This window comes from Schistocerca americana, chromosome X (genome assembly GCF_021461395.2).
Source record: "Schistocerca americana isolate TAMUIC-IGC-003095 chromosome X, iqSchAmer2.1, whole genome shotgun sequence".
NCBI lineage: Eukaryota > Metazoa > Arthropoda > Insecta > Orthoptera > Acrididae > Schistocerca > Schistocerca americana.
This window is the reverse complement of record NC_060130.1, coordinates 432,205,631-432,226,297: the sequence shown is the minus strand read 5'-3', so window position 1 is coordinate 432,226,297 and position 20,667 is coordinate 432,205,631. Positions and strand designations below refer to the sequence as shown.

At 38.2% G+C, this 20,667-nt stretch overlaps 1 protein-coding gene across 1 annotated transcript in view; it reads left to right on the top strand.

Annotated features, from left to right (window-relative positions):
* The window catches only part of LOC124554693 (membrane-associated guanylate kinase, WW and PDZ domain-containing protein 1), a 400,510-nt gene that overhangs the window by 291,124 nt on the left and 88,719 nt on the right, over positions 1–20,667 (top strand). Inside the window, exons 6-8 of the mRNA XM_047128318.1 lie at positions 12,336–12,452; positions 15,118–15,309; positions 15,794–15,982. Coding sequence (XP_046984274.1) covers positions 12,336–12,452; positions 15,118–15,309; positions 15,794–15,982 — 498 coding nt within the window. The remainder of the gene's footprint in view (positions 1–12,335; positions 12,453–15,117; positions 15,310–15,793; positions 15,983–20,667) is intronic.

The following is a 20,667-nucleotide window of genomic DNA, read 5'->3' as shown; positions in this document are numbered from 1 at the left end:
CTTCCATTATACTATGGCCAACAAAGCACTGGAAACGGTAACAACCCTAAAATATTTGGGAGTAACCACCTGGAGTGACCGACAGAGTAATCACCGAATAAAACTAGTGGTAAGAAAAGTTGATGCAAGGTTGAGATTCATTGCAAAAATCTGAAGGGTGTCTTGTCGGCTTCCTTGCCAACATGGTCAGCAGGCCTGTCTCCCCATTTAACATGTTTTGGACATGATGGGGTGGCATCTGGTCTCTGCCAGCATCACTAATAATATCCAGTAACAAATTTTAAAATAGATGGAAGTAACATAGAACTGTTCCCCCTCCTAACAACATCCAATACTCCTCTGATTGTGTTAAAACATGGTTCAATACTACATTGCAGCCAAAGGAAGCTATACAGAATATTGAAATGATTGAACGTTACAATCTGTTCATAGGTGCAGGAAGCTGTAATTTATGACACACCTAATGTTGATGTGGCTTCAGACACTAAACCAACCACATGAGACACAGAACCAAATCATGTAGTTTGTTTACAAAAATGGATTGGTTTAAAATTCCTGTGTTAACCCTATTAAAATGCTCATTTCCTGTCTTGTCCATAAGCTACTTGCATTGTTCAGACTGTAGTATACACAAATCAAAACTTCAATACCCATGAACATGTTATACGGCATAAAGGAAAGTTCTATGTCGAGTCAGTAAACATCAACTAACGAAAGTTCCATTTCAAGTAGTGCCATAAAATTTGAAATACTCTTCCACGTAAGCAGAAATTATTTTTATCATTGTTGCTTTTTAATAAAACCCGATGGTCATTCTTACTTGATAACTGATTCTGTTCAGTAGCAGAATTTATAGAAACTGCAAAATGGAAAGGCCTGAAACAACAAAGTGCAAAATATCCTGCTGCAAATAGTAGATAAAGCAAAAAACAAACAAAACATTATTTATTCACTGCAGCATTAACATTTTTGGATGAAAAAATAAATGCTGAATTGCAAGTGAATCGGGCAGTGATGAGAAAGCAATCTCGTGATTTGTTGCTCCATGTTCCTTGGCATGTTCACAGAAGTGAATGACCTTCTGAGAGTAACTTCACATATATTTATGTAACATTGAATATTATATAGAACACACTTATATTAAATTAATACGAAAGTTCCAGAACCTTTTAGGAAATCTGAAGGTAAATAAAAAAAGTGTTGGACATAGCAAGCCACTACACATAACTTCATAACTCCATGGCTTTATCCATTTCACTATGCTTGAACTTCAGAAACACACAACCACATCTTTTATGTTATGATCTTTTGGAGGCTTTAATGTTATTAACTGTCATTTAATTATAATAAATCATGCCAAGAGCAATGCATTATTGATGATTCTTCAATGCATCTTTTGCTTGAAACAGTATACCTTCATAACACACAACTTATGATACAAGAATAACCAAATAAGAAAATTCTTTAACGGCCAGTACAATCATTTCCCCATCATTTTATTCAGTAAATCATACTGAGATATTGTACGGGGGGCCAAAGTCACACAAGGGATGATCCCTGTGGTTAATGGGAGAAGGCAGACAGGTTTCTTAGGTTAAAGGCAAAGTCCAGACAGACAGCAATCTAGAAGAATAGAATAAAAGAAGCTTCATGTACAGTAAATAGGGATAAAGCTAAGGATAGTATCAAATTAAAATTGTTGGATGTGAGCTCCGCCAGTTATGCAAAACACCGTTTTTCTCAGTACCCAAACATGTTTTGGCACCACTGTGCCATCATCAGTGAGTTTTCGTTTTTATTTATTCTGCAATGTGAACATGTTTGGGTACTGAGAAAAACTGTGTTTTGCATAACTGGCGGACCTCACATCCAACAATTTTAACTGCAAACACGGCCAATACAAGGAGTTGCAAATCAAAGTGATGGATAAGTATCAACTTACTTCAGCAAAATATCAGGGGAATAAAAAATAAATTAGATAAGTTGTTAGTGTGTTTAGATGATCTCAAAAATAAGAATGAGATCGATATACTTTGTCTGTCTGAACACCAGATAACTGTGGGGATGGAAAGTGTCAGTATAAATGGGTATAATTTAGCATCTTACACTTGCAGATCTAGCATGGATAAAGGCGTAGTTCCCATCTACGCAAAACAAGGGTATAAATACAAAACTGTAGAAGCAAGCAAACTTTGTGTCAATCAGCACTTTGAATTTTGTGCATGTGAACTACATCTAGATAACGTAGTGTTGACGTTTGCAACAGTGTGCAGGTCCTCATTAGGAGATTGGAAGATATTCATAAAAAAGTTTGACTCCCTGTTATGCTGTCTGTCAGACAAAAAGAAGTTATTAACCTGTGGTGATTTCAGTGTAAACTTCCTAAGCAATTCTGATAGGAAAAGTGAACTAGAAGTGTTATTAATGACACATAACTTAGAATCAGTGATCAATTTCCCTACACGTATAGCTCAAGACTGTAGTACTCTAATACATAATGTATTCGTACAGCAAGAGGATGTAAAACTAACACGTGCTTTCCCTGTGATAAATGGATTATCAGACCATGATGCACAATTGATTAACTTACAAAACCTAGCAGGGTGTACAGTTAAGAAACCATTAAGTAAAAGTGTAAGGTCGCTCAACCTGGTATCTACAGAGCACTTCAGAGAAAGTTTAAGAAATGTTAAGTGGGCAGATGTATATAGTGAGCCAAATGCTAATGATAAATGCAACATATTTCTTAATAAATTTATAAAAATTTACTAAATGCAACACAAAACCGTTTTCAAAGAAACCTTGGGTTACAGCAGGTATTAAAGTTTCTTCAGAAATAAAAAGAAAACTGTATGAGACAGCAAGAATTAGCAAAGACCCATAAGTAATTTTACACTATAAAAATTATTGTAACCTACTGAGAAAAGTTGTTACAAAATCAATAAATATGTATGTTAGAGATGAAATTAACAACCCAGGCAATAAAATCAAATCAGTATGGAATGTTGATAGAAGGGCGACAGGAAAAGTAACCAATGGGGTAGGTAGTATTACTTTTAAAGGGAATGAGACCATCTTAACCAACAGTACACAAGTGGCTAATGTATTTAACAACAATTTCTTAAGTGTAGGTGAAAAAATTGATGAGAATAGTTCAAAAGAAAAAGCCAAGCAGTACATGGAAGAGTCAGTTTTGAGAAATCTTAAGTCAGATTAATTTTCACCTAACAGTAATTAAATGTTTGGAAAATAAATGTTCTATGGGGGTAGATGACATCTCTAACAAGATAATAAAACAAGGTGGAGCAGTTACAACTGATGTTGTGAGTCACATATGGAATGCATCAATAATTTAAGATATATTCCCAGATATGTTAAAATATGCACTGTCAAGCCTCTCCTCAAAAAAGGGGTGCCACAGATGCCAATAATTACCAGCCAGTATCCTTGCTTACAGCATTTTCAAAAATCGTCACGAAAGTAATGTACTCAAGAGTGATTAGCCATCTCAACAGTAATGGGATACTTACTAAATCACAGTTAGGATTTCAAAAATGCTGTTCCACTGAGGCAGCAAATCCAATTCCACTGCCCACATAATAGAGTCTTTAAATAGTGAAATATCACCAATAGGAATTTTCTGTGACTTATCCAAAGCATTTGATTGTGTGAACCATGACATTATATAACAGAAATTACATTTCTATGGTATAAATGGAACAGCAAATGAGTGGTTTAAGTCATATTTACAGAAAGGGAAGCAAAAAGTTCCTTTATGTGGTTTAAGTGATTTAAGGAAGTTTGCCACTTCATCTGACAGGGGTGAAATTACATTAGGTGCTCTACAGGGTTCGATCATGCGTCCCATTCTGTTCTTGATATACTTGAATGACTTCCCTTCTTATCTGAAATAAGAAGCCAATGAAAGAAACTCCAATAGAAAATGATACAAATAATGTCTTTGGAAAAGTTTTTAATTGGTTTTCTGGGAATGGGCTTTCTCTTAACTTTGAAAAGTCAACAGTACATCCAATTTTCTGCTACAATGAGTGCAGGTCCTTCAGTAAATATAACATATCAACAGAAGTCAGTAGCCATGGTAGAGCATACTAAGTTTTTGGGTATACATATAGATGAGAATCTTAATGCGTACACACATTCAGAGTACCAGGTAGGACTGGTGGGGCACATAAACATGTTCAGAGCATACAGGGACAGGTACAAAGGCACCTATGTTAACACGTCCAGAGCAGTTAAAGGGTTAATTGGAAAATTCATATTTTGGATCTCCTCAAGTGACTAGGTTCAGCAACTTTTGCAATCAGAATAATTGCCAATTTTGAGGATATAGAAATTAGTAAGTTAGCATTGTACTGTATTGTATTGAACTGGGGACCTAGAAATGATGGAGAGGCTTTGTCCCCACTACAGCCCACAGTGGTACACATCCCCACAACAGGCTACAGCAGTCCACTCACCCCACCACTGCCCCACACTGAACCCAGGGTTATTGGTGTGCGGTTCAGCCCCCAGTGGACCCCACACCCCCCAGGATTGTCTCACACCAGACGAGTGTAACCCTAATGTTTGTACGGTAGCATAATTATGAATGCGTACGTGGAGAAAGTGTTTGTGTAGCAATCGCTGGTATAGTGTAACTGAGGTGGAATAAGGGGAACCAGCCCGCATTCGCTGAGGCAGATGCAAGACCACCTCAAAAACCATCCACAGACTGGCCGGCGCACCGGACCTTCACACTAATCTGCCGGGCGGATTTGTGCTGGGGACAGGCATGCCTTCCCGCCCGTATAGCAGTGCGTTAGACCGCACGACTAACCGGGTGGGCAAGCTAGCATACTTTGCACTTTGCATACTTCCACTCTCTGATGTCAAATGGACTAATATTTTGGGGTAACTCAACACTTAGGCAAAAAGTATTCACTGCTCAAAAGAAAATGTTCAGGATAATGTGTGGGGCTCATAGTTGCACATCTTTTAGGCATCTGTTTAAAGGGTTTGGAATTTTTACAACAGCCTCACAGTACACTTACTATCCTCTACTTAACCTATCTTTTGAACGGAAAGGAATAAAATATGCTGTAGTAAAACTTTTTAATAAATTACCAGATGTAATAAAAAGTCTGACAGATGCAATAATAGTTTCAAAAATAAATTGAAATCATATATCCTTGACAACTCGTGCTGTACCATAGATGAATTCTTGAATAGGAATAAATAAATCTATAGGTATAATATATCCATTTTGTGCCATTTAAGGAAAAGGGTTATGTAATAAAAATTTTAAGCTTAAGAAAGAAAAAAGGAACCTTGATTCATGCATGCATTTTGTATGCATTTGACATATTCTGCATCATGACGGTTACCATGAGATTGATCAATGGAACATGTAACTAACTAACTAACAATAATGATGCATTTTGAAGAGTTCCTCAATGTGCTGGTGACAGAAAATGCCATATTTTCATAGGACGTAAGTTATAACAGGAAACCCACCAAGTATGGGCTTCAGATGGAAACAACAAAATCCAGTATGGTATGTCCCAAGCTGTTCATGATGTAGAGAGTGTTCTTGCCTCAAAGAAGCTAAGTGTAGGTCAGTATCAAAAGAGAGTAGGAAGAAGAGAGTCTTGCTGCTAGGTAGTAGCCATGGGAGGGGTGTAGGGCCAGATGGTCCAGGACAAATTAGTAACAGGGTACCAGGTCAAGTGTTGCTGGCCTTAGGCAGGTGACAGAGGCCATAGGGAGTTTGTGCAAAGCTTTTGTCAAAGAGGATCGGGATATTGTAATACGAGGGCAGTTCAATAAGTAATGCAACACATTTTTTTTCTCGGCCAATTTTGGTTGAAAAAACCGGAAATTTCTTGTGGAATATTTTCAAACATTCCCACTTTGCCTCGTATAGTTTCATTGACTTCCGACAGGTGGCAGCGCTGTACGGAGCTGTTAAAATGGGATCTGTAACGGATGTGCGTTGCAAACAACGGATAGTGATCGAGTTTCTTTTGGCGAAAAACCAGGGCATCTCAGATATTCATAGGCGCTTGCAGAATGTCTACGGTGATCTGGCAGTGGACAAAAGCATGGTGAGTCGTTGGGCAAAGCGTGTGTCATCATCGCCGCAAGGTCAAGCAAGACTGTCTGATCTCCCGCGTGCGGGCCGGCCGTGCACAGCTGTGACTCCTGCAATGGCGGAGCGTGCGAACACACTCGTTCGAGATGATCGACGGATCACCATCAAACAACTCAGTGCTCAACTTGACATCTCTGTTGGTAGTGCTGTCACAATTGTTCACCAGTTGGGATATTCAAAGGTTTGTTCCTGCTGGGTCCCTCATTGTCTAACCAAACACCATAAAGAGCAAAGGAGAACCATCTCTGCGGAATTGCTTGCTCGTCATGTGGCTGAGGGTGACAATTTCTTGTCAAAGATTGTTACAGGCGATGAAACATGGGTTCATCACTTCGAACCTGAAACAAAACGGCAATCAATGGAGTGGCGCCAAGGAACAGCCTGGCTAAGGGCAGTACCTAGGAGCAAGGAACAACCTGACTAAGGACAGTAATTACGGCACCGTGGGTGACCTGGCGAGTTGAGCAGATTGCTGCTGACTGAAATGATATCTTATATGAGTGCAATTCCTGTTGTAACAATTGGGAGGTGGGGATATACTAGGCATGACTGGCACCTGAATAGGAGAATGAATGATAGATTGGCTGAGCTTCTTGCAGAAAATGTACAGGTGGTTGCCGTCACCCAAAGCAAGATCCTTGTGTTTATGTATGTCAGAGAGGTACCTTTTTTAGGCTAGAATCAGGGTTCAGGCACCCTGTTTTGAAAGAAATCAAATAACAGAAGAGCTCCGTGAAATGCTAAATAATTGACAGAAAATTGGAGTTTGCTTACTTCATCAAAATATTACAGGATTGAGTTATAAGGTAGAAGAGTTTCTTGTCTGTTTTGAAAATTTGAGAGCTCTGAAAAGGTAGACATCCTTTGCCTGTCTGAGCACCACATAACCATGGGGTTAGATAAGCTACATGTAAAAGATTACACTCTAACAGCTTACTCATCCAGTACTAATACAGAAAAAGGAAGAGCTGTTACATATATTAAGGCAATTCACTAGTTCAAAAATATTGAGACAAGTAGATTTTGTAGTGATCAGCACATAGTAATGTGTGATTTTGAATTAATACTGAAAAATAGTTCACTTTTAATTGTAACTATATACGGGTCCCTACTGGGAATTTTGAACTGTTTATGAATAATTTGGGTTTCGTTAATATGTTACTGTCAGACAGCAGCAAGCAGTTAAAAATCTGTGGTGACACTGTTGTAGATTTTCTTAAGGATTCTGATAGGAAAAATCATCTGGAAACCTGATTTGGATCCTACAATTTGATCTCGGTAATTAACTTTCCAATACAGGTGGATAAAACCAGTAGCGCCCTAACTGATACTGTTTCCTTTAGTGAAGCTTAGACCAAGAAAATAACTGTTAATCCAGGAACAAATGATCTCTCTGATCATGATGCACACTTAGTTAGGATAAATAAGATAGAGCATTACAGTAGGGAGACTCCTCAGTAGGTATCAATTAGAATAATATTAATGACTCCAGGACAAATGTTTTTAAGAATAGTCTTCAAGAAACGACGTGGGACGATATTTATAAAGAACAAATGCTAACATAAAATTTAATCTATTCCATGATAAATTAGTGTCATCATTTGAACGTAGCTGTCTGCAGAAGCTAAACAGACAGTACATTAAACAGCCATGTAAAAAACCAAAGATCACTAGAGGGATTAAAGTACCTCATGAAAGGAAAAAGGAAATGTACGCATTGGCAAGAACAAGTAGACACCCTGAAGTAGTTGCACACTACAAAACTATTCAAAGTTGCTTAGCAAAGTTATTAAAAGCCAAGGAACATACCCATAATGTCAGAAAGCATTAATTCCAACTACAGACTACAGCTGTATGGAATGTAGTGAAATGAGAGACTGGACAACCAGCTATGGAACAGGATAACATCACTACTGAACTGAATGGGAGAGGTATAAGTGATGAGTCAATGGTAGCAAAGATATTTAATAATTGTTTCTTAAGTATAGTAGGAAGTATAGGGGCAAACAGTTCAAGAGGAAAATCACAGCAGTATGCCAAAAAAGCAGGTCTCATAACACTCAGACATATGGATGCACACCACCTTCTGCTTCTGAAATTAAGAAAATTATATATACTCTAAAAAATAAAAACTCATCTGGTATTGATGGTGTTTCCAATAGAGTACTAAAGATTTATTCTGATGCAATAAGTCCTGTCTCACCTGAAATATGTAATGTGTCGCTAATGCAAGGCATTTTTTCCAGAGACACTGAAACATGCTGTAGTCAAACGCCTCTTAAGAATGGTGATAGTACAGATGACAATAATTATACCAATCTGTTTTGCTGCTGACATCATTTTGCAAAGCTTGTTAGAAGGTGATATATTCTAGAATAGTATCTCACTTAAGCAGCAATTATATTCTCAGCAAATCACGGTTTGGACTTCAGAAGAATAGCCGTACTGAGAATGACATTATGTGTTCACTCAACAAGTTTTACAACCATTAAATTATAAAATAGCACCAGTTGGTATTTCCCAGAACATGTCCAAAGGATTTGACTGTGTTAATCACAGTATTCTCCTAGATAAATTGATTTCTTGTGGGATTGATATCTACACATATAATTGAAACTCATTGTCGAGTGAAAGTTATAGGTTATGTGGCTCTACTGACAGTCCCTGATATCTGCCTGTTGTACTAGCTGGGCCAAACATTCCGAATGCAAAACACATTTTTGGATACATAGAGTTGTTTATACAAGGATGATTATTATTTCACACCATTTGGTTCATTTTTAAAAATGTTTTGTCTTCATTCACATGGCTATTCTTATCCCAGCAACAACACTTACTGCAAATGCTGTCATTATTGAAAACTATAAAAGTTTGAAAGTTTTGCATGGGTCTCCTGATGGATGTAACAAGGGCTACATGTAAGTTAGTGCCTACTGAAAGACATATGTCAAGCTAAGAAAGGTTAATGTTAATCATTTTGTTGGGCTGTTCGATATAGGCTGGATAATTGGCATGTCTCTTATTCCTTGCAGATAAATACATTTAAAAACTCATTGTCTCAGGAAAATGAAGTTTTATTTCTGATTAAATGCACAATGTCTGTAAACATGTTTGGTTTATGATACAATCAATAAAGATTAAAAAAAATCACATACATATAATCAGTACTGCTATTAGTAAACCATATTATGCTAACTTTCTGTGCAACATCAGCATTAGAACCTGTAAATTGCTTATTTCAGCATAGGGCTAAAAGTAGACTGCTTGCAGTAACCCTCTATGGTCCAAGTCACATCAGCTGATCGTTCTTCGTAATGTACACTACTGGCCATTATAATTGCTAAACCATGAAGATGACATGCTACAAACGTGAAATTTAATTGACAGGAAGAAGATGCTGTGATATGCAAATGATTAGCTTTTCAGAGCATTCACACAAGTTTGGCGCCAGTGGCGACACCTACAACATGCTGACATGAGGAAAGTTTCCAACCAATTTCTCATACACAAACAGCAGTTGACCGGTGTTGCCTGGTGAAACGTTGTTGTGATGGCTCGTGTAAGGAGAAATGCATACCATCATGTTTCAGACTTTCATAAAGGTCGGATTGTAGCCTATCGTGATTGCAGTTTCTCGTATCGCGACATTTCTGCTCGCGTTGGTCGAGATCCAATGACTGTTAGCAGAATATGGAATCGCTGGGTTCAGGAGGGTAACACGGAATGCCGTGCTGTATCCCAACGGCCTCATATCACTAGCAGTTGAGATGACAGGCATCTTATGCGCATGGCTGTAACGGATCGTGCAGCCACGTCACGATCCCTGAGTCAACAGATGGCGACGTTTGCAAGACAACAACCACCTGCACGAACAGTTTGACGACGTTTGCAGAAGCATGGACTATCAGCTCGGAGACCATGGTTGTGGTTACCCTTCACGTTGCATCACAGACAGGAGTGCCTGCAATGGTGTACTCAATGACGAACCTGGGTGCACGAATGGCAAAATGTCATTTTTTTGGGTGAATCCAGGTTCTGTTTACAGCATCATGATGGTCGCATCCATGTTTGGCGACATCGCAGTGAATGCACATTGGAAGCGTGTATTCGTCATCGCCATACTGGTGTATCACCCGGCGTGATGGTATGGGGTGCCATTGGTTACATGTCTCGGTCACCTCTTGTTCGCATTGGTGGCACTTTGAACAGTGAACGTTACATTTCAGATGTGTTGCGACCTGTGGCTCTACCCTTCATTCGATCCCTGCGAAACCCTACATTTCAGGAGGATAATGCACGACCGCATGTTGCAAGTCCTGTACTGGCCTTTCTGGATACAAAAAATGTTCGGCTGCTGCCCTGGCCATCACATTCTCCAGATCGCTCACCAATTGAAAATGTCTGGTCAAGGTTGGCCGAGCAACTGGCTTGTCACAATATGCCAGTCACTACTCTTGCTGAACTGTGGTATCGTGTTCAAGCTGCATGGGCAGCTGTACCTGTACACGCCATCCAAGCTCTGTTTGACTCAATGCCAAGGCGTATCAAGGCCGTTATTACGGCCAGAGGTGGTTTTTCTGGCTACTGATTTCTCAGGATCTATGCACCCAAATTGCGTGATAATGTAATCACATGTGAGTTCTAGTATAATATATTTGTCCAATGAATACCCGTTTATCATCTGCATTTCTTCTTGGTGTAGCAATTTTAATGGCCAGTAGTATAGCTTCTTGTTCTCTTTGTAGACATCAACATATTTTGTAGTCTGGAATTTCTGACTAGCTCTCAATCAAGTACAGGTACAAGTAGTCCTTACATAAGGATGCAGTTGGTGTATTGTGTCACAAATGGTTCTCCACCAGACAAGAGTGAGTAGTGAATTAGGTGTTGGCCTCATATTGAGGTGGGGGGGGGGGGGGGGGGTAGGCTTAATTCTTTGATTGACTATACAGGTTTAGAACTTCTGTATTTTCCCTAAGTCACTTCAGACAAATTCTGAGAATGTTCTTTCAGCAATGACATGATCAGTTTTGTTCCCCATTTTTGTCCACTCAAGGTAATGCTTAATCATTAATGACCCCAATGTCATAAAGACATTACACTGTATACTTCCAACCTGTTTCTTCAAGCACCCCAACTTTGACACATCAGTGACTAATATATAAATTACTTAGTACATACAGTAATAGTTTGATGCTACATGAAAGATGTTTCAAATGATGCTCTCTCACAAATGAATCTCACAGGACTACAGCAACTATGAGTGAAGGGCCAGTCAATCCAAATGTGTTCAGTGGAATACAACTGCCACGGGCATTCGATATGCATTTCTTGTTCATAATTATGTCTTAACATGTACTGTAGCTTGCTTTTCTCTTAAACGTTTTAGTAGCTGTGCACATTTTTTTCTTCTTCTTGTTCATGATTCATGACTTAACTTGTGTTGTATAAGAAAACAGGAAAAGTGTGTAGTTTCCTCCTCCCAGTCAGTAGTTTCTGAAGATATTCTTCGTCAAACACATCAACAGTTAGTCACTAGGTAGTTTTTTTGCATGTTCCATGCATCATAATTGCAATATCTTGCTATGATGTGGAATGAGTCAGTTTTAAAGTACACTTTCTCACTGAAAAATATGACTGTATGCTGACCAATTACATGATTGACCTAGGTTACTTTTATAACACAGTTTTAACTATAGAATCTGATACAATTTGCCTACGACTTTATTCTATTAAAAAGTTAAGGATGGTTATAAAAGATTTAAGCTACTTTTTAATTAATTCATACCTTTTCTCATGCATATGGGAAATTTTTAAAAGTATTCTAGAGGAATGCTCTTATAACAAAGCTGTGAACTATGTGCATAGATCTTTATGAAAAATCTGTGTACACTCACTGTGTCAGTAACCCTCTATGATCCAGGTCACATGCACGTCAGCTGAGTGTTCTTGACAATACAGCTTGTTCAGTTTTCAGCCATCAGCATTTGCTGCTCAGTTTTGTTACATATGGAGAATACTCCAGCTGTCCTAATGGAATGTCATCAGATGCTGTGTGTTCCAAGAATAATTTAGTATTTAAACACACAGCATTTGATGTGAACAATCAATTTACCATCATTTAATTGTAGCATGTTTAGCTTCTACCTTTGATGATTAACATGATTTTATTGTTCTTTTCTAGTGACTGGATCGAGTGAGGTTGAAGATGGCAGTTACTCACAGTATAGGAAGCCTCAGAATTCACAGTCATCTAGAACAAGTGGAAATGGTCACAGTTCTACATCAAAAAGATCAAATAGTAAGTGAAATATTTTAATAAAATTGATGTATTAAAATAAAATCTCTCTCTCTGTCTCTCTTCCCCCCCCCCCCTCCTCCCCCTTCCCTCCCCCCCTCTCTCTTTCTCCAATTACTTTTATTTATGAAACATACAGTACCTGACATAACATACAGTCACCATCTACACTAATAATAAAACTGTAAAACTATCTTCTGTTTGCACACACAATCTTCAAAAGTACTAGACGAATTTCCATGAGAGTTTCACAGGTAACTTGAGCATGACGTGGGGCAACATGTAGGTTTTATTTCATGAAAATCAGATTATGGAGAAAATATAATATAACATAAAGTTTCACCCATATCCATACTAATATTATAAATGTGAAAGTAACTCTGTCTGTTGTACTTTCATGACTAAACCATTGAACCGATTTTGATGAAATTTGATATAGAGATAGATTGAACCCTGAGGAAGAACATCTACTTAAAAAAGATTGAAAAATGGATCCCTGAGAGGTTAATGTAAGGAATGGAACATCATTTTTACATCAGTGGACATAAACTATGTTAAAATAGTATTAAAATTGTTGCATAATGCATATGTTGTATAATGTATAGCTACTTTGATAGTACGATGCACGGACCAGCGATGCTGTGCATGCCGCCTCATCGTGTATTGGGATAGCTTGGGGGGGGGAGTGAAGAGCGGGATGCACATCATGAGCTGTGCTTACCTGAACAGGCAAATATGTGAGGGCAGCTAACGTTAACGTGATTGCATGTACAACAGTTTACTTACCTGCCATCACTCATCATAACAAAACTACTGATGTGCCAGAGCAGCTGCAGGTACAGCTAGCCTACCATAAGAAAGCACAATATGGATGCTGTTTATTTACTGCATATCTGTAACTGCACAATCATGGATGATGACCTATTCCATCATTTGTTGAACAGTAATTTCCATTTCAGTTACTTATTACTTGATGAAACATTATAATAACTAAACTGAATCAATTTATTTGCTCCAATAACTTTCAACATCGAGTCTATTGGAAAACTCGGTGTACGATAGTAATAAAGCATTTTATGGAATTGATTACTAGTTTCAACTTTGGTTGCTCATCATCAGATGAAGTTCTAGTCAACTAGGAGAGGTTATTAAACAAGAGAAAACAGAAAAATTTTAGAATGGTGTACTTTAAACACAGAATCTAAAAGAAGCTGCAGATAATTGGGTACTAATTTTTCTGCTTCCTTAAATCGTGTCTGTACCTACTTGATTCACACCATATACAATGAGGTGTGTGTGTGGTTTCACTTGGTGCTATTGCTGTTTAAGTGTGATATTTTTCCGGAAAAGTGATGTGTCTGTGCTATTATCAGCTCTGATTATTACTTATATATTACTTGTTGGTGGATGATATATTTACATTAAAAGTTCCATTAGAGTCAAATGAACAGTTTTTTACACCCATGTCCTGGTGTATTATTTGTATACTGTGTCAACAGTTCAGGTGATCAATGCATCTCTTACAATTCTGATAGCTTAATTGCTAGTTTCCTGATTTATTAGTATTCGTGCATGCTTCTGTCCTAGTTTTGTAATCTATGAGAGTACTTTACATTCCTTTCATCTTGTTTGTGGTTTCATTTCTACTGTGTAACTTTTGTGTTTAATATGCTGTCAGTGTGTAGGCATAGTTGATTTGTTTGTTGACTTTTGAGGGTTTGAAGGTTTGCTGACTTTTGAAGATTTGTTGCCTTATGAAGGTGAGGTTATAAAATTCCAATTTTTCCTTCTTCCCCTCAGGACTGTGGAACATGGAGATAGGTCTCTGCCTTGTATGTGATGTTCCTGTATAATTCAGAACAATTACTTTTTTATTGTCTTTAATATCAACGTCAGGGCCAGCCTTCTTCATCCCCCAAATCCTCTCCACACCCTAATGATGCAACTGCCACATACTCTAAGGGAGAACCTCTGATTCTAGTGTTTGGAAGTAATAGAAGTAAACATCAATGACACTGAAAATTTTTTAATAAAGAGGAACACTTATACCAATCCATATGTCATTATTTATTATATGGCCATCAGTTTTGGTGCTTCAGGGCACCATCTTCAGGCCTTAACTGACACTGAGGGGCTTAAATCATACACAGTTCATCAGTGGCCAACATCTATGAACTGGTTTTCACAGACTATCTGTAACAACAATGTTGTGTCTCCAACCATGGAAACCACTGATGAATTACGTCTACAGTTGGAGTTAACCCCCCGCCCCCCTCCCCCCATCAGCAGTTAAGGCTTGAAGATGGTGCACTAAAGCATTGAAACTGGTAGCCATACAATAAATAACACCATAAGGACAGCTTTAGGTGTTCTATTTTATTACATAAGTAAACGGCTGAAGTCCCTCAAACCTCCAGTGAGAAGGATGGACATACAAAAACATGAAAATTTTAGTAAGCTTGGAGGCGTGCTCAGATAGCTGACTACTCGGGACATGGGAGCAGATCTGGTTTTGAATCCCAGACAAGCATAGATTTTCATTTGACACATCATATTCAGCATTCCTTTAGTTAAATTTCCTCTGTTCCATATATTGGTGTAGTTTTGTTTATGGCAACATAAAAATATGTAAGTATACATATATATATATTTCTGTATCTCTTTGCAGATTTTGAACGAGCATTTTTTACTCGCAATCCTAATGAACTTCAAGGAGAAAGGATAACAACTACACTTATTAAATCTTCTCGCGGTCTGGGCTTCACAATAGTTGGTGGTGATGACACTGAAGAAGAATTTCTCCAGATTAAATCTGTTGTTCCAAAAGGACCAGCATGGCTTGATGGTAAATTACAAACAGGTAAGGAGTACTGCTTCTGTTAAGTTAAAAAAAAATGGCTCTGAGCACTATGGGACTTAACTTCTGAGGTCATCAGTCCCTTAGAACTTAGAACTACTTAAACCTAACTAACCTAAGGACATCACACACATCCATGCCCGAGGCAGGATTCGAACCTGCGACCGTAGCGGTCGTGCGGCTCCAGTCTGTAGCGCCTAGAACCGCTTGGCCACTCCGGCCGGCTTCTGTTAAGTGAATATGTTAATTTTGTTAGATCAGTTTATGGAGCTTGGAGATCACAAAATAGTATGAAATAATGTTACATTTACATTAATATTTATTAATACCTTTGTAGTAGTTTTTTTGGGTAACTTTGGCCATTTACTCATTTTAGACTATTTTATTGTCCCACAAGTGCTGGTACATATATAGAAGAAAGAATTGGAATTAGAATCTTGAGCTTTTAAAAATTTACTTAAGTTATGTTAATAATGGTTTCTTACAGGTGATGTGCTGGTCTATGTAAATGAAACCTGTGTACTAGGCTTCACACACCATGATATGGTTAGTGTTTTCCAGTCCATTGCTCCAAATGAGACAGTTACATTGGAAGTTTGTAGAGGGTACCCTCTGCCTTTTGATCCCAATGATCCTAACACAGAAGTTGTTACTACTGTTGCTGTAAATGCTCCAGGTAAGTTTGTTTATATTGGATATGTCATGCCATTTGGCTTTGGATCATATATCTTCATGTTACTCTTTTGATACTGATACACATTTTGTGATAGACAAGTTCCAAACCTTCAATACTAATTCTAATAGTTTCCTCTGTTGTATCCTGTGTGCCCATTCTTACACAGTATTTACTAGTGCCGGGGATCTTACCTAGAGTATCATCAAGTGGGTTGGCTATTTTAAGTAATTATTTTTTCTGAAATGATTTTACTTAAAAGTGTAATTAATTTCATACTAGAATGTGTCATGTAGTATCCTTATGAACTGTAACATATGACAGTTATTGCTGACCCATGTACTTTGAAGTCCCGTTACAGTATGCTTCAGAATCATTGTTGTGTAATTAAGGAAGTTTTTCTTTTATTTTTTTTATTTTTAATTTTTTTTTTTTATTTGTCAGTAGTCTATTTTGGAGGAATCCCTTTTACAAGCAGCTCATTGTATGTGGCAGTTGTTTTTGTATGCTGTGTGTTATATTGATAACTATATCTTTCAGTTGCTTCTTACGGCATTTCCAAATTCACTTTTCACTTCTGAGCAATGTACAGTCCCTCGGCATGCAGTACCTCTTTAAAAATATCCACTTTTTCACAATTGTTTTGAGACATATTTGAGACAATGGTCAATTTTGTAACTCTTAAACAGAGCTGGTCATCAAATAACGATAAAAAATGGCTATTCCCACATTCTTATATTTCAATAAAAAATTATTTTGGTTGATATGCATCAGTGATTGACAGCAAATGATACGAAAGCATTTTTTACCCGAATGTTTCTTAATATTATTTTTTAATATCATTTGCATCCAGTACTGATGTATAAAAATGTCGTATTTGTAGTATGCTATTTCACTCTTGTCTTATGCTTAGTGAGACAAGATTCTGCTCTAACTACAAGGGAGGATTGGAAAGTAATGCACAATAATATTTTTTCTCCCCTGATATTGCAGCTTGAGTATTGAAATCTCATGACGATATAGATTGAAGTTTACACTGTAGAGGTTATTTTGTTTTCATGTGCAGTTCTAGTGAGAAAAGCCGAACTACGACACAAACATGGTGTGCATCTTATTGTTATCGTCTTCTGAAGATATTTGTGAGAAAAAGGGCATAAACAGAGTCAAATTCACAGGGACTGTATGGGACGAATCTGTGGACCATAGCAATGTCTCCAGGTGGTGCACATTCTTCCAAGAAAGCTGTGTGACCTTTAGTTATTCACTACGCACCTGGCAGCCGGTAACAGCTGCAACCTCGCGGAATGTCGGAGCCACTGAGGAAGCAATTTTGAAAGATTACCATTTGCAACTGTGAACTTTATTGTACAGTTCAACATCTCGTATGGTCTGGTGTATGATATTGTTCATAACATGTTGAAATTTCATAAATTTAGTGCTCACTGGGTGTCTAAGAACTTGACAACCACAAAGGCCAGCAAATGACAAAAAGCTTGGATCACTTAACACGTTACGCCACAGAAGGTCATGACTTTCTGAAAGAAATCATCACTGGTGATGAGTTGTGGCCATACCACTACACACCCAGAACCAAGCAGGCCTCTGCAGAGTGGAAACATGTTGGTTCCCCAAAACACACACACACACACACACACACACACACACACACACACACACACACACACACACACAATAAAAATAAAAAAAAACCTGTGTGACTCAATCTGCTAGGAAAGTGTTTGTGACAATGTTCTGGGATATACATGGTGTGTTATTGGTGGAGTTTGCAGAACACAGGACCACTGTAAATGCTGCAGCCTACATTAAAACTTTGGTTAAGCTGCATCGTGCTCTTCATGACAGACCCACAACATTAATGCTGAAGTGATGAAGTTCTTCATGGCAATCTCATCCCCTTATTCCTGTTCCTTTTTGTGAGGAAATTGCCAGATTTGTGTGGGAGGTGCTCCAACATCCACTATACAGTCCAGACCTTGCACCTTCTGACTTTCATATGTTCGGTCCCATGAAGAAATTTCTGGCTAGTCAGTGTTTTCTGACAAATGTGGAAATGAAATCGGCAGTCCACAGATGGCTGTGCTCCAACCAAATAGACTTCTACAAACAGAGCATGTAGAAACTGGTAGCACAGTGGGAAGCATGTGTTGAGAACATTATTGACTATGCGGAAAAGTGGGTAAAAGATGTTAGTTTATTTGTGATTTTTTTTTTTTTTTTGTGTGTGACCTATTAAACTTTTTGATGATAAAATTATTACGCGTCATTTTCTGATCTCCCTCGTATATTGAAATTCCTACTTTTTATGCTGAAGTTTTCAGAATATTTTGCATATCATTATTAGTTTCTTTTTACAGTATTAAGTTAGGCATGAACAGATTTAATGTCCTCTGTGTCAACTAATTGTTGTGGTTCCTTCACTTTGAAAGGACCAAGTTTATCTTGAAGCAGAATGTTCAAGTCATCTTTCATTCCTCTATCTATGGTTTTCTTCGGAAGATATTGCAACAAGGTGCTTGTTTATATTTGTTTCATCAATTTTCTTGGCTATTGTTATTTCCTTGGCAGTTGTATTGATTGCACTTGTAATAACTATGATAGATTTTTTTGTCTTTACATATAAAATTACCTATATCTTGTTTTGTTTCATAGTCAACTAGAATCATATAATTGTTTGCCTAGATTACTATTTAAATCAGAACTCTGAAAGGTACTCTGTTTATGATTTGTTATTTCTTTAGTCATTTGTCACAAAAAGTATATTTTATTGCTTTCTTACAGCCTGTCTGTTAGGGGATAGATGATAAACATTCACTGCATGCTCGAGGCTTGGGATCTACATCTACATGTTGTACATGATTACTCTGCAGTTCACAGTCAAGTGCCTGGCAAAGGGTTCATGAAATCACCTTCAAGCTATTTCTCTACTGTTCCACTTTCGAACAGCATGTGGGAAAAACAGTCACCTAAATCGTTCCATCTGTGCTCTTCTCTGTTTTTTTATTATCATGAACATTTCTCCCTATGTAGGTGGTTACCAACAAAATATTTTCACATTCAGGGGAGAAAGTTGGTAATTGAAATTCTATGAGAAGATCCTGCCTGCTGCAACACAAAAAGACTCCGTTTTAATGATTGCCACCCCAACCCCAATTCACATGTCATATCTGTGACACTCCCTTCTTTGTTTTACAATAATGAAACACAAGCTGCCCTTCTCTGAACTTTTTTGATGTCCTCCATCAATCATATCTGATGTGGATCCCACATCACAGAGCTACACTGCAGAAGAGGTCAGACAAGGTTATTGTGCAGGACCTCACACTTCTCGTTATTCAGAGATAATTGCCACATTTTTCACTATGCAGAAATTTTGTCCAAATTATTTTACAGTTGGTTTTGGTTATCTGATGACATTACAAGACAGTAAATGACAGCATCATCTGCAAACAATCTAAGAGGAGTGCTCCGATTGTCTCCTAAATCGTTTATTTAAACCGGGGACAGCAGAGGGCCTATAACTCTTTCTCATGGAATGCTAGATATTCCTTCTGTTTTACTTGATGACTATCCATCAGTTACAATGAACTGTGACCTTCCTGAAAGGGAATCACGAATCCAGTCACACAACTGATGGGATACACTGTAGGCACACAATGTGATTAGAAGTCACTTGTGAGCAATGGTGTCAAAAGTGTTCTGGAAATGTAAAAAATATGGAATCAGTTTGCATATTCAATAAACACTTAAAAATAATTTGAACATTGAAGCTCAGAATTTAAATTTAAGTTGTTTGCATTCTCTGAAGAAGAATATTGTTTTGAAAGGTGAAGTACAGTGTTCACTAGTGGTGTATACCTTAAATACACTGAAGAGCCAAAGAGACAGGTACACCGATCTAATATTGTGTAGGGCCCCCATGAACACACAGAAGTGCCACAACATGACATGGCGTGGACTCAACTAATGTCTGAAGTAGTGCTAGAAGAAATTGACACCATGAATCCTGCAGGGCTGTCCATAAATCCATAAGAGTATGAGGAGGTGGAAATCTCTTCTGACCAGCATGTTGCAAGGCATCCAAGATACGCTCAATAATGTTTGTGTCTAGGGAATTTGGTGGCCAGCAGAAGTGTTTTAACTCAAAAGAGTGTTCCTGTAGCCACTCTGTAGCAATTCTGGATGTGTGGTGTGTCACATTGTCCTGCTGGAATTGCCTCAGTCTGTCGGAACGTGCAGTGGACACAACTGCATGCAGGTGATCAGACAGGATGCTGATGTACATGTCACCTGTCAGAGTCATAGCTAGACATATCAGGGGTCCCGTATCACTCCAGCTGCACACACCCCACACTGTTACAGAGCCTCCACCAGCTTGAACAGTTCCCTACGGACATGCAGGATCAATGGATTCATGAGGTTGTCTCCATACCTGTACACGCCCATCTGCTCAATACAATTTGAAATAAGACTCGTCCGACCAGGCAACATGTTTCCTAGTCATCAACAGTTCATTGTCGGTGTTGACGGACACAGGCAAGGCATAAAGCTTTGTGTCGTGCAGTCATCAAGGGTACACGAGTGGGCCTTCGGCTCCAAAAGCCCATATCAATGATGTTTCATTGAATGGTTCGCACACTGACACTTGTTGATGGCCCAGCATTGAAATC